Source organism: Oncorhynchus clarkii, chromosome 26 (genome assembly GCF_045791955.1).
Source record: "Oncorhynchus clarkii lewisi isolate Uvic-CL-2024 chromosome 26, UVic_Ocla_1.0, whole genome shotgun sequence".
In the NCBI taxonomy this organism is placed as follows: Eukaryota; Metazoa; Chordata; class Actinopteri; order Salmoniformes; family Salmonidae; genus Oncorhynchus; species Oncorhynchus clarkii.
Genome location: NC_092172.1, coordinates 34,215,055 through 34,229,618, shown reverse-complemented (window position 1 = coordinate 34,229,618; position 14,564 = coordinate 34,215,055). Strand labels below are relative to the sequence as shown.

At 45.6% G+C, this 14,564-nt stretch overlaps 1 protein-coding gene across 4 annotated transcripts in view; it reads left to right on the top strand.

The window, feature by feature from the left end:
* LOC139384403 (aryl hydrocarbon receptor nuclear translocator 2) overlaps positions 1 to 14,564 on the top strand; it is a 96,936-nt gene that overhangs the window by 78,330 nt on the left and 4,042 nt on the right. For all 4 annotated transcript variants that reach the window (XM_071129161.1, XM_071129160.1, XM_071129159.1 and 1 more), the window contains one exon: positions 5,069 to 5,219. In XM_071129161.1, the coding sequence (XP_070985262.1) occupies positions 5,069 to 5,219 (151 nt within the window). The remainder of the gene's footprint in view (positions 1 to 5,068; positions 5,220 to 14,564) is intronic.

Genomic DNA, 14,564 nt, shown 5'->3' with positions numbered 1-14,564 from the left:
ACACAGGACTAACAACAGACCATACCTTCTCAGGCCAGGTCTCTCACACACAGGACTAACAACAGACCCTACCTTCTCAGGCCAGGTCTCTCACACACAGGACTAACAACAGACCCTACCTTCTCAGGCCAGGTCTCTCACGCACAGGACTAACAACAGACCCTACCTTCTCAGGCCAGGTCTCTCACACACAGGACTAACAACAGACCATACCTTCTCAGGCCAGGTCTCTCACGCACAGGACTAACAACAGACCCTACCTTCTCAGGCCAGGTAAAACACACACAGGACTAACAACAGACCATACCTTCTCAGGCCAGGTCTCTCACACACAGGACTAACAACAGACCCTACCTTCTCAGGCCAGGTCTCTCACACACAGGACTAACAACAGACCCTACCTTCTCAGGCCAGGTCTCTCACACACAGGACTAACAACAGACCCTACATTCTCAGGCCAGGTAAAACACACACAGGACTAACAACAGACCCTACCTTCTCAGGCCATTTAAAACACACACAGGACTAACAACAGACCCTACCTTCTCAGGCCAGGTCTCTCACACACAGGACTAACAACAGACCCTACCTTCTCAGGCCAGGTCTCTCACACACAGGACTAACAACAGACCCTACCTTCTCAGGCCAGGTCTCTTACACACAGGACTAACAACAGACCATACCTTCTCAGGCCAGGTCTCTCACACACAGGACTAACAACAGACCCTACCTTCTCAGGCCAGGTCTCTCACACACAGGACTAACAACAGACCCTACCTTCTCAGGCCAGGTCTCTCACACACAGGACTAACAACAGACCCTACCTTCTCAGGCCAGGTCTCTCACACACATGACTAACAACAGACCCTACCTTCTCAGGCCATTTAAAACACACACAGGACTAACAACAGACCCTACCTTCTCAGGCCAGGTAAAACACACACAGGACTAACAACAGACCCTACCTTCTCAGGCCAGGTCTCTCACACACAGGACTAACAACAGACCCTACCTTCTCAGGCCAGGTCTCTCACACACAGGACTAACAACAGACCCTACCTTCTCAGGCCAGGTCTCTCACACACAGGACTAACAACAGACCCTACCTTCTCAGGCCAGGTCTCTCACACACAGGACTAACAACAGACCCTACCTTCTCAGGCCAGGTAAAACACACACAGGACTAACAACAGACCCTACCTTCTCAGGCCAGGTCTCTCACACACAGGACTAACAACAGACCCTACCTTCTCAGGCCAGGTAAAACACACACAGGACTAACAACAGACCCTACCTTCTCAGGCCAGGTAAAACACACACAGGACTAACAACAGACCCTACCTTCTCAGGCCAGGTCTCTCACACACAGGACTAACAACAGACCCTACCTTCTCAGGCCAGGTAAAACACACACAGGACTAACAACAGACCCTACCTTCTCAGGCCAGGTCTCTCACACACAGGACTAACAACAGACCCTACCTTCTCAGGCCAGGTAAAACAAACACAGGACTAACAACAGACCCTACCTTCTCAGGCCAGGTCTCTCACACACAGGACTAACAACAGACCCTACCTTCTCAGGCCAGGTCTCTCACACACAGGACTAACAACAAACCCTACCTTCTCAGGCCAGGTCTCTCACACACAGGACTAACAACAGACCCTACCTTCTCAGGCCAGGTAAAACACACACAGGACTAACAACAGACCCTACCTTCTCAGGCCAGGTCTCTCACACACAGGACTAACAACAAACCCTACCTTCTCAGGCCAGGTCTCTCACACACAGGACTAACAACAGACCCTACCTTCTCAGGCCAGGTAAAACACACAGACCTGAACATGTAGCAGAGATGATTTGTGTTGTGAGTAGAGTCAGACAGAATCCAGAAATCTGAAACTGTATAAATATCTGTAGAATCACTCCAGACTTGGTTCCATTCCAGATCAAATGCCTAGGTGTTGTAGGTGTTTTCTAGTCAGGCAGACGACACACTGATCACACACGGACTCCCATAGCTACTACAGAATGTAGGCACCTCTGCTTTGGTTGACAACAGGAATCCTCTACTGCTAGCCAATAGCATCATTAGCATTTCTAATGAAATGCGTTTCAGTGGTCGCTATGCAGATTCTCTCTCTCTTTCTCCTCGCTTCAGTGAATCTCATCAGCAGAGCCTGGTAATGGTGTGTGTGTGTGTGTGTGTGTGTGTGTGTGTGTGTGTGTGTGTGTGTGTGTGTGTGTGTGTGTGTGTGTGTGTGTGTGTGTGTGTGTGTGTGTGTGTGTGTGTGTGTGTGTGTGTGTGTGGGTGGGTGGGTGGGTGGGTGGGTGGGTGGGTGGGTGGGTGGGTGTGTTTTCTCTGATCTGCATATCGGACCACACGACATGCGTGCTAAGGGGAGTGTGTTGAGCATATGGTGTTTAGCAGGCTCATTTGTCTTCTCAACCTACACCAGTAACACACTCACACACGTCTCTCTGCTAGTCTAGTAAAACACACATGTCTCTCTGCTATTCTAGTACAACACACACGTCTCTCTGCTAGTCTAGTACAACACACACGTCTCTCTGCTAGTCTAGTACAACACACACATCTCTCTGCTAGTCTAGTAAAACACACACATCTCTCTGCTAGTCTAGTACAACACACACACATCTCTCTGCTAGTCTAGTACAACACACACGTCTCTCTGCTAGTCTAGTACAACACACATGTCTCTCTGCTAGTCTAGTAAAAACACACACGTCTCTGCTAGTCTAGTACAACACACACGTCTCTCTGCTAGTCTAGTACAACACACACGTCTCTGCTAGTCTAGTAAAACACACACATCTCTCTGCTAGTCTAGTACAACACACACGTCTCTCTGCTAGTCTAGTACAACACACACGTCTCTCTGCTAGTCTAGTACAACACAAGTCTCTCTGCTAGTCTAGTACAACACACACGTCTCTGCTAGTCTAGTACAACACACATGTCTCTCTGCTATTCTAGTACAACACACACGTCTCTCTGCTAGTCTAGTACAACACACACGTCTCTCTGCTAGTCTAGTACAACACACACGTCTCTGCTAGTCTAGTACAACACACATGTCTCTCTGCTATTCTAGTACAACACACACGACACACACGTCTCTGCTATTCTAGTACAACACACATGTCTCTCTGCTATTCTAGTACAACACACACGTCTCTCTGCTAGTCTAGTACAACAGACACATCTCTCTGCTAGTCTAGTACAACACACACGTCTCTCTGCTAGTCTAGTACAACACACACATCTCTCTGCTAGTCTAGTACAACACAAGTCTCTCTGCTAGTCTAGTACAACACACACATCTCTCTGCTAGTCTAGTAAAACACACACATCTCTCTGCTAGTCTAGTACAACACACACGTCTCTCTGCTAGTCTAGTACAACACACACATCTCTCTGCTAGTCTAGTAAAACACACACATCTCTCTGCTAGTCTAGTACAACACACACATCTCTCTGCTAGTCTAGTACAACACACATGTCTCTCTGCTATTCTAGTACAACACACACGTCTCTGCTAGTCTAGTACAACACACACGTCTCTGCTAGTCTAGTACAACACACACGTCTCTCTGCTAGTCTAGTACAACACACACGTCTCTGCTACTCTAGTACAACACACATGTCTCTCTGCTATTCTAGTAAAACACACACGTCTCTCTGCTAGTCTAGTACAACACACATGTCTCTCTGCTAGTCTAGTAAAACACACACGTCTCTCTGCTAGTCTAGTAAAACACACACGTCTCTCTGCTAGTCTAGTACAACACACACGTCTCTCTGCTAGTCTAGTAAAACACACACGTCTCTGCTAGTCTAGTAAAACACACACGTCTCTCTGCTATTCTAGTACAACACACACGTCTCTCTGCTAGTCTAGTACAACACACACGTCTCTCTGCTAGTCTAGTACAACACACACGTCTCTCTGCTAGTCTAGTACAACACACACGTCTCTCTGCTAGTCTAGTAAAACACACACGTCTCTCTGCTAGTCTAGTACAACACACACGTCTCTCTGCTAGTCTAGTACAACACACACGTCTCTCTGCTATTCTAGTAAAACACACACGTCTCTCTGCTAGTCTAGTACAACACACACGTCTCTGCTAGTCTAGTACAACACACGTCTCTCTGCTATTCTAGTACAACACACACGTCTCTCTGCTAGTCTAGTACAACACACACGTCTCTCTGCTAGTCTAGTACAACACACACGTCTCTCTGCTAGTCTAGTACAACACACACGTCTCTCTGCTAGTCTAGTAAAACACACACGTCTCTCTGCTAGTCTAGTACAACACACACGTCTCTGCTAGTCTAGTACAACACACACGTCTCTCTGCTAGTCTAGTACAACACACGCGTCTCTCTGCTAGTCTAGTACAACACACATGTCTCTCTGCTAGTCTAGTAAAAACACACACGTCTCTGCTAGTCTAGTACAACACACACGTCTCTGCTAGTCTAGTACAACACACACGTCTCTGCTAGTCTAGTACAACACACACGTCTCTGCTAGTCTAGTAAAACACACACGTCTCTCTGCTAGTCTAGTACAACACACACGTCTCTCTGCTAGTCTAGTAAAAACACACACGTCTCTCTGCTAGTCTAGTACAACACACACGTCTCTCTGCTAGTCTAGTACAACACACACGTCTCTCTGCTAGTCTAGTACAACACACACGTCTCTCTGCTAGTCTAGTAAAACACACACGTCTCTCTGCTAGTCTAGTACAACACACACGTCTCTCTGCTAGTCTAGTAAAACACACAAGTCTCTCTGCTAGTCTAGTAAAACACACACGTCTCTCTGCTAGTCTAGTACAACACACACGTCTCTCTGCTAGTCTAGTACAACACACACGTCTCTGCTAGTCTAGTAAAACACACACATCTCTCTGCTAGTCTAGTACAACACACACGTCTCTCTGCTAGTCTAGTAAAACACACGCGTCTCTCTGCTAGTCTAGTAAAACACACACACTCAACTCTTTTTCCTTCTCTCTCTCTTTATCCAGTCCACTAAGGCCCAGTCCAGTCCGTTTGGGATAGGCTCCGGCCACAGTTACCAAGGAGACCCATCTTCCTATAGCCCCCTGTCCTCCCCTGCCACCTCATCGCCCAGCGGCAATGCCTACTCTGGACTGGCTAACCGGAGCACGGCGTTCGGTAAGCACCAGCCAATCACAGCAAAGCATTCCATCAAAAAGATGTTTGTCTCATTCTCTTCCAGGATTTATCCAATCATGTTTGATCAGTGATAACATCAAAGGGTGTGTGTGTGTACATACTCTGGGATGCTGGCCTTTCATACTGGGATGCTGGCCTTTCATACTGGGATGCTGGCCTTTTAGGCAGAGTTGCAAAGAAAAAGCCATATCTCAGACTGGCCAATAAAAATAAAAGATTAAGATGAGCAAAAGAACACAGACACTGGACAGAGGAACTCTGCCTAGAAGGGCAGCATCCCAGAGTCGCCTCTTCACTGTTGACGTTGACACTGGACAGAGGAACTCTGCCTAGAAGGGCAGCATCCCAGAGTCGCCTCTTTACTGTTGACGTTGAGACTGGTGTTTTGTGGGTACTATTTAATGAAGCTGCCAGTTGAGAACTTGTGAGGCGTCTGTTTCTCAGCTAGACACACTAATGTACTTGTCCTCTTGCTCAGTTGTGCACCGGGGCCTCCCACTCCTCTGTGGGACAGTTTGCACTCTTCTGTGAAGGGAGTAGTACACAGTGTTGTACGATATCTTCAGTTCTTTGGCAATTTCTCACATGGAATAGCCATAATTTCACAGAACAAGAATAGACTGACGAGTTTCAGAAGTTTCTGGCCATTTTGAGCCTGTAATTGAACCCACTAATGCTGATGCTCCAGATACTCAACATGTCTAAAGAAGGCCAGTTTTATTGCTTCTTTAATCAGAACAACAGTTTTCAGCTGTGCTAACACAATTGCAAGGGTTTTCTAATGATCAATTAGCCTTTTAAAATGATAAACTTGGATTAGCTAACACAACATGCCATTGGAACACAGGAGTGATGGTTGCTGATAATGGGCCTCTGTACACCTATGTAGATATTCCATAAAAAATCAGCCGTTTCCAGCTACAATAGTCATTTACAACATTAACAATGTCTACACTGTATTTCTGATCAATTTGATGTTATTTTAATGGACACAAAAAATTGCTTTTCTTTCAAAAACAAATATATTTCTAAGTGACCCCAAACTTTTTAAATACTGTTTATATATATATACTGTTTATATACTGTACATACGTACTGTTTATACCCTGCTAGGTTTGCAAAATATTCCGTACATTCCCAAGTTTTCCAGAAATCCTGGTTGTACGATTCCTGGATTTCCTGCTCATTCCCTCTTGATTCTGGGAAACTTCCAATCGGGATTTCTGGAAACCTTGGGAATTTGGGGAAAGTTACTTAACCAAACCTGGGTCCTAACCTACAAACCTGGGTCCTAACCTACAAACCTGGGTCCTAACCTACAAACCTGGGCCCTAACCTACAAACCTGGGCCCTAACCTACAAACCTGGGCCGTAACCTACAAACCTGGGCCGTAACCTACAAACCTGGGTCCTAACCTACAAACCTGGGTCCTAACCTACAAACCTGGGTCCTAACCTACAAACCTGGGTCCTAACCTACAAACCTGGGTCCTAACCTACAAACCTGGGCCCTAACCTACAAACCTGGGCCCTAACCTACAAACCTGGGTCCTAACCTACAAACCTGGGCCCTAACCTACAAACCTGGGTCCTAACCTACAAACCTGGGCCCTAACCTACAAACCTGGGCCCTAACCTACAAACCTGGGTCCTAACCTACAAACCTGGGTCCTAACCTACAAACCTGGGTCCTAACCTACAAACCCGGGTCCTAACCTACAGGTTTTGGTGCAGTCTTTGTTCCTGCCAAGCACTTCTCTGAGGAGTTGAATTCAACGCCTGGGACAGTCTTTCATGATTGGCCGCTTGGGTTCATGTTGAGGCTTTCACAGTGTTCTCTTGAAAAAGCCTGAAAATAGTAGGAATTGGAAATGTCTGTTCTTGTCCTCATAGCCTGTGTCTGCTTGGCTGAACGTGTGTGTGTGTGTGTGTGTGTGTGTGTGTGTGTGTGTGTGTGTGTGTGTGTGTGTGTGTGTGTGTGTGTGTGTGTGTGTGTGTGTGTGTGTGTGTGTGTGTGTGTATGTTTTTTCTACTTGTCAGGTGTCGGTCCGTATCATCAGACTGCTATAGTGACATGCCAACTTACCTCTTAACATTCTGTCTGACATTCTAACATCCCTGTGGGACAGCAGTGGGTCTTCATTAATGTGGCATGTTTCTCTCCTCTTAACACTTCACTGGCTGAATCTACTTTACGTATATTTAACATCCACACACACAGCACGTTTAACACACACACACACACAGCACGTTTAACACACACACACACAGCACGTTTAACACACACACACTCCACGTTTAAAACACACACACACACACACACAGTACGTTTAACACACACACAGCACGTTTAACACACACACACACACACACACAGTACGTTTAACACACACACAGCACGTTTAAAACACACACACACAGCACGTTTAACATCCACACACACAGCACGTTTAACACACACACACACACAGCACGTTTAACACACACACACACAGCACGTTTAACACACACACACTCCACGTTTAACACACACACACACACACACACACACACACACACACACACACACAGTACGTTTAACACACACACAGCACGTTTAACACACACACACACAGCACGTTTAACACACACACAGCACGTTTAACACACACACACACACAGCACATTTAACACACACACACTCCACGTTTAACACACACACACACACACACACACACAGTACGTTTAACACACACAGCACGTTTAACACACACACACACACACACACAGTACGTTTAACACACACACAGCACGTTTAAAACACACACACACAGCACGTTTAACATCCACACACACAGCACGTTTAACACACACACAGCACGTTTAACACACACACACACACAGCACATTTAACACACACACACTCCACGTTTAACACACACACACACACACACAGTACGTTTAACACACACAGCACGTTTAACACACACACACACACACACACAGTACGTTTAACACACACACAGCACGTTTAAAACACACACACACAGCACGTTTAACATCCACACACACAGCACGTTTAACACACACACACACAGCACGTTTAACACACACACACACAGCACGTTTAACACACACACACAGCACGTTTAACACACACACACACAGCACGTTTAACACACACACACACTCCACGTTTAACACACACACACACACACACACACACAGTACGTTTAACACACACACAGCACGTTTAACACACACACACACACACAGTACGTTTAACACACACACAGCACGTTTAAAACACACACACACAGCACGTTTAACACACACACACACAGCACGTTTAACACACACGCACAGCACGTTTAACACACACACACACAGCACGTTTAACACATACACACAGCACGTTTAACACACACACACACAGCCATTACCCCTTTCACCCCATGACTTCAGATCGGGTGAGAGGATCCCAGGCACGCCAAATGAGGTTACCCAAACATATTTGTGCACACACACACACACACACACACACAGGAATGTGAAAACATTCCTGTGTGTGTGTGTGTGTGTGTGTGTGCACAAATATGAAAACATATCCTTTAGGGTGATTTTAGAAGTGAAGTGTTGACAGTACAGTGTACGTCCTTGTCTTTTGGGATATGTTATGTAAAGTGAGGTCATGTTTTAGCAATGTACCATCTCCACAAAGGAAACCTGGTAACATACCTAAACCTCTCCATGTGGGCTGTGCACTGACTATCTCCATTGGACTAGGGTAGAGGTTAAAGGTCAAAGCTAATCGTACTATGTGCTGGGGTTGCCTTGCAGTCCAACCAAGAGGAATGGAATCCACAGCAGATATTCAGCAGCTACAGGGGGAAAGCAGTGTTTTTGATGACAGATGTTGCTGTCGTTACATATGAGACATTAAAAATGGAGTAGAACAGACGGCAGCACTTTCATAAATCTCTCCCCCTCAGTCGTCCAGAATCTGTCCAGGCTATACTTTACTGTTGGGGCAGAACATCTAGCTTGTGCATTTAAATAGTGTATTAGAATGTATTAGTAGTAGTGGCACATCTCAGGGCATCATAGATCTGTGTCTCTCTCTTCTCTGTCCTCTCTGTCTCTCTATCCTCTCTGTCTCTCTCTCCCTATTTCTTTGTCCTCTCTCTTTCTCTCTCCTCCCTCTTTCTCTCTCCTCCCTCTTTCTCTCTCTCCTGTCTTTTTCTTAATCTCTCTCAGCTGGGGGGAATGGGTGTCTGGTCTATCCATGACCATCTGATGAGCTTTTAATGGACAATCATTACACTAATGGACTAGTCCTCTATCCTTCTAACACACATACTCTCCCTTTGTCCTTCTGTCTCTCTCTCTCCTCCGGGCTAGTCTTGGTGCAGAGATAGAGGTGAGGAGAGATATTAAGAAATAGAAGTGAATTACAGCCGATCTGTTTCCCAGCACTTCTCATTTCCTCTGTCGTTGTGTGTTTTGTCATTTCCCTTTATTGTTGCGTTTGTTTACTTTGTCAGTCATTTACCGATTTGTTTCCATTCTATAAACAAACAATCATCCCTCCGCTCGTCTGACTAATCGTTCCTCTCTCCTTTATTTCTGCTCGCGTTCCTCCCTCCCTCATTATTTACGGAGATAAACTGTCAAGGTTCCGTGTGCTGAGGAGTGTGTTTATGGTCATCTCTCTCAGCAGCAGGATATGAGTTATGCTAGGGGATATATTGTAGAGCTTATCAATCCACTTCTGTTTAATGTGGAGAGACCCCCCACTCATACACACACACACACACACACACACACACACACACAGAGAGAACTCATAGCTCTGAAATCATCCCCCTACAGGGTGTCATGCAGTGTGTTAGTGCACCAGACAGTATTTGTCTCCCTGTGTGTCTGTCTGGCTCAGTAGGTGTCTGTCTGTAGAGAGGAGAGAGGAAATGAAGTGGAACGACTGCTGCTGTGTTTCTCACTTGTGAGAGTGTGTGAGGTCATCACAGTGGGACACAGTCGCTCCCCAATGCTCTGTGTGTGAGGTCATCACAGTGGGACACAGTCGCTCCTCAATGCTCTGTGTGTGAGGTCATCACAGTGGGACACAGTCGCTCCTCAATGCTGTGTGTGTGAGGTCATCACAGTGGGACACAGTCGCTCCTCAATGCTCTGTGTGTGAGGTCATCACAGTGGGACACAGTCGCTCCTCGATGCTCTGTGTGTAAGGTCACCACAGTGGGACACAGTCGCTCCTCAATGCTCTGTGTGTGAGGTCATCACAGTGGGACACAGCCGCTCCTCAATGCTTTGTGTGTGAGGTCATCACAGTGGGACAGCCAGGCCGCTCCTCAATGCTCTGTGTGTGAGGGCATCACAGTGGGACACAGCCGCTCCTCAATGCTCTGTGTGTGAGGTCATCACAGTGGGACACAGCCAGGCCACTCCTCAATGCTCTGTGTGTGTGCATGCATCCATAGATGTGTGTGTGGGTGAGCACGTGCGAGTAGCAGTCTGTGCGCGTGTGTGTGCGCATACGTCCACGTAACTTAGATATCTCCCTGTCTTTAATATTCCATCTTGGAGGAACATGTAACTTAGATATCTCCCTGTCTTTAATATTCCATCTTGGAGGAACGTGTAACTTAGATATCTCACTGTCTTTAATATTCCATCTTGGAGGAACATGTAACTTAGATATCTCCGTCTTTAATATTCCATCTTGGAGGAACATGTAACTTAGATATCTCCCTGTCTTTAATATTCCATCTTGGAGGAACATGTAACTTAGATATCTCCCTGTCTTTAATATTCCATCTTGGAGGAACATGTAACTTAGATATCTCCCTGTCTTTAATATTCCATCTTGGAGGAACATGTAACTTAGATATCTCCCTGTCTTTAATATTCCATCTTGGAGGAACATGTAACTTAGATATCTCCCTGTCTTTAATATTCCATCTTGGAGGAACATGTAACTTAGATATCTCCCTGTCTTTAATATTCCATCTTGGAGGAACGTGTAACTTAGATATCTCCCTGTCTTTAATATTCCATCTTGGAGGAACATGTAACTTAGATATCTCCCTGTCTTTAATATTCCATCTTGGAGGAACATGTAACTTAGATATCTCCCTGTCTTTAATATTCCATCTTGGAGGAACATGTAACTTAGATATCTCACTGTCTTTAATATTCCATCTTGGAGGAACATGTAACTTAGATATCTCCCTGTCTTTAATATTCCATCTTGGAGGAACATGTAACTTAGATATCTCACTGTCTTTAATATTCCATCTTGGAGGAACATGTAACTTAGATATCTCACTGTCTTTAATATTCCATCTTGGAGGAACATGTAACTTAGATATCTCCCTGTCTTTAATATTCCATCTTGGAGGAACATGTAACTTAGATATCTCACTGTCTTTAATATTCCATCTTGGAGGAACATGTAACTTAGATATCTCCCTGTCTTTAATATTCCATCTTGGAGGAACGTGTAACTTAGATATCTCCCTGTCTTTAATATTCCATCTTGGAGGAACATGTAACTTAGATATCTCCCTGTCTTTAATATTCCATCTTGGAGGAACATGTAACTTAGATATCTCCCTGTCTTTAATATTCCATCTTGGAGGAACATGTAACTTAGATATCTCCCTGTCTTTAATATTCCATCTTGGAGGAACATGTAACTTAGATATCTCCCTGTCTTTAATATTCCATCTTGGAGGAACATGTAACTTAGATATCTCACTGTCTTTAATATTCCATCTTGGAGGAACGTGTAACTTAGATATCTCCCTGTCTTTAATATTCCATCTTGGAGGAACATGTAACTTAGATATCTCCCTGTCTTTAATATTCCATCTTGGAGGAACATGTAACTTAGATATCTCACTGTCTTTAATATTCCATCTTGGAGGAACGTGTAATTTACATGCCCCCAATACATCATACCACATAACTCAGTTTATTACCCAGGCCTACAAGCAAAGAGGCACTGAGTTTGAAGGTAGGCCTTGAAATACATCCACAGGTAAACCTCCTATTGACTGAAATTATGTCAATTAGCCTATCAGAAGCTTCTAAAGCCATGACATCATTTTCTGGAATTTTCCAAGCTTTTTAAAGGCACAGTCAACTTAGTGTATGACCCACTGGAATTGTGATACAGTGAATTATAAGTGAAATAATCTGTCTGTAAACAATTGTTGGAAAAATGGTTAGACTGGTGTTATATCACTTCATGGTCTGTGTCTCTGTGCAGTGGTTAGACTGGTGTTATATCACTTCATGGTCCGTGTCTCTGTGCAGTGGTTAGACTGGTGTTATATCACTTCATGGTCTGTGTCTCTGTGCAGTGGTTAGACTGGTGTTATATCACTTCATGGTCTGTGTCTCTGTGCAGTGGTTTGACATCATGGTGTTTCTACAGTCACAGTATTGTTGGTTAGGAACACCTAGGTGAAATATCAGACACCTTGGGTACACTCAGCAGATCAATACATTTATGAGTAGGATGTCTTCCTCGTTACATTAGTGGTACAGGAACACAAACACACCCCAAACACTGATTTGTATTTGATAAATGACATGTCCCTCTAGGAAGCCAACAGCGGTGGCTCTCCCCTCTGAACCTCTCAGATAAGGATTTATTGACTAGTCAGTGACTTATGTTTATGACACTAAAACATTGGTTTTACAGCCTTACTAGCTACTGCACTCTGTGTCTCTGTGCAGTGGTTTGACATCATGGTGTTTCTACAGTCACAGTATTGTTGGTTAGGAACACCTAGGTGAAATATCAATACATTTATGAGTAGGATGTCTTCCTCGTTACATTAGTGGTACAGGAACACAAACACACCCCAAACACTGATTTGTATTTGATAAATGACATGTCCCTCTAGGAAGCCAACAGCGGTGGCTCTCCCCTCTGAACCTCTCAGATAAGGATTTATTGACTAGTCAGGTCAAGACTTCAAAGCTGTTTATGACGTCAGCAAGATAAAACATTGGTTTTACAGCCTTACTAGCTACTGCATCACTTTCCCCTGTCGTGGTATGTAGCCGTTTTATTTATGGGATAGGGAGGTGTGTGTGTGTGTGTGTGTGTGTGTGTGTGTGTGTGTGTGTGTGTGTGTGTGTGTGTGTGTGTGTGTGTGTGTGTGTGTGTGTGTGTGTGTGTGTGTGTGTGTGTGTATGTATGTATATATATATATATATATATATATATATATATATATATATATATATATATATATATATACACATAAATAAAAAGTACATGTCTATCTATATACATGAATGCAGACCTGCATGTTGGTGCTGGCATCCAGCTCTCCAGAAACATTCCTAACAGCATCTCTAACCTCTCCCCTGAGGGAGATATATATTATTCCCTACATAGTGGACTACTTTTGATCAGGGCTGTCTATATATAGCACTATATAGGGGACAGGGGGCCATTTGGCATGTAGACATGTATTAGTGTTGGGCCTGTAGGGAACAGAGAACATTGATGACTGTATTCTATCTGAACACCAAAGGTGGTGAAGGGTCACCTCACACTTACGCAATGTGTTGCTGACTGTTCACTGTGTCTCTCCCCCTCCTCCTCCCTCTCCCTCCTCCTCCTCCTCCCTCTCCCTCCTCCTCCCTCTCCCTCCTCCTCCCTCCTCTTCCTCCTCCCTCCTCCTACCTCTCTACTTTCTCCTCCTCCCCCTCTCTCCTCCCTCCCCCTCCTCCCTCTCCCCTCCTCCTGCCTCTCTTCTTTTTCCTCCCTCTCCCTCCTCCCCCCCTCATCCCTCTCCCTCCTCCCCCTCTCTCCTCCTCCTTCTCCCCCCTCCACCCTCTCCCTCCTCCCCTTCTCTCCTCCTCCCTCTCCTCCTACCTCTCTTCTTTCTCCTCCCCCTCTCACTCATCCCCCCCTCTTCCCTCCTCCCCCTTGCACCTCCTCCTCCCTCTCTTCTTTTTCCTCCCCCCTCTTCCCTCCTCCCCCTTCTACCTCCTCCTCCCTCTCTTCTTTCTCCTCCTCCCCCTCTTCCCTCCTCCCCCTTCTACCTCCTCCTACCTCTCTTCTTTCTCCTCCTCCCTCTCCCCCCTCCTCCTACCTCTCTTTCTCCTCCTCCCGTCCTCCTTCCCTCCCCCCTCCTCCTACCTCTCTTCTTTCTCCTCCTCCCCCCCCCCCCCCCCTCCTCCTACCTCTCTTATTTCTCCTCCTACCTCTCTCCCCTCCCTCCCCCCTCCTCCTACCTCTCTTCTTTCTCCTCCTACCTCTCTTCCTTCTCCTCCTACCTCTCTTCCCTCCTCCCCCCCCCT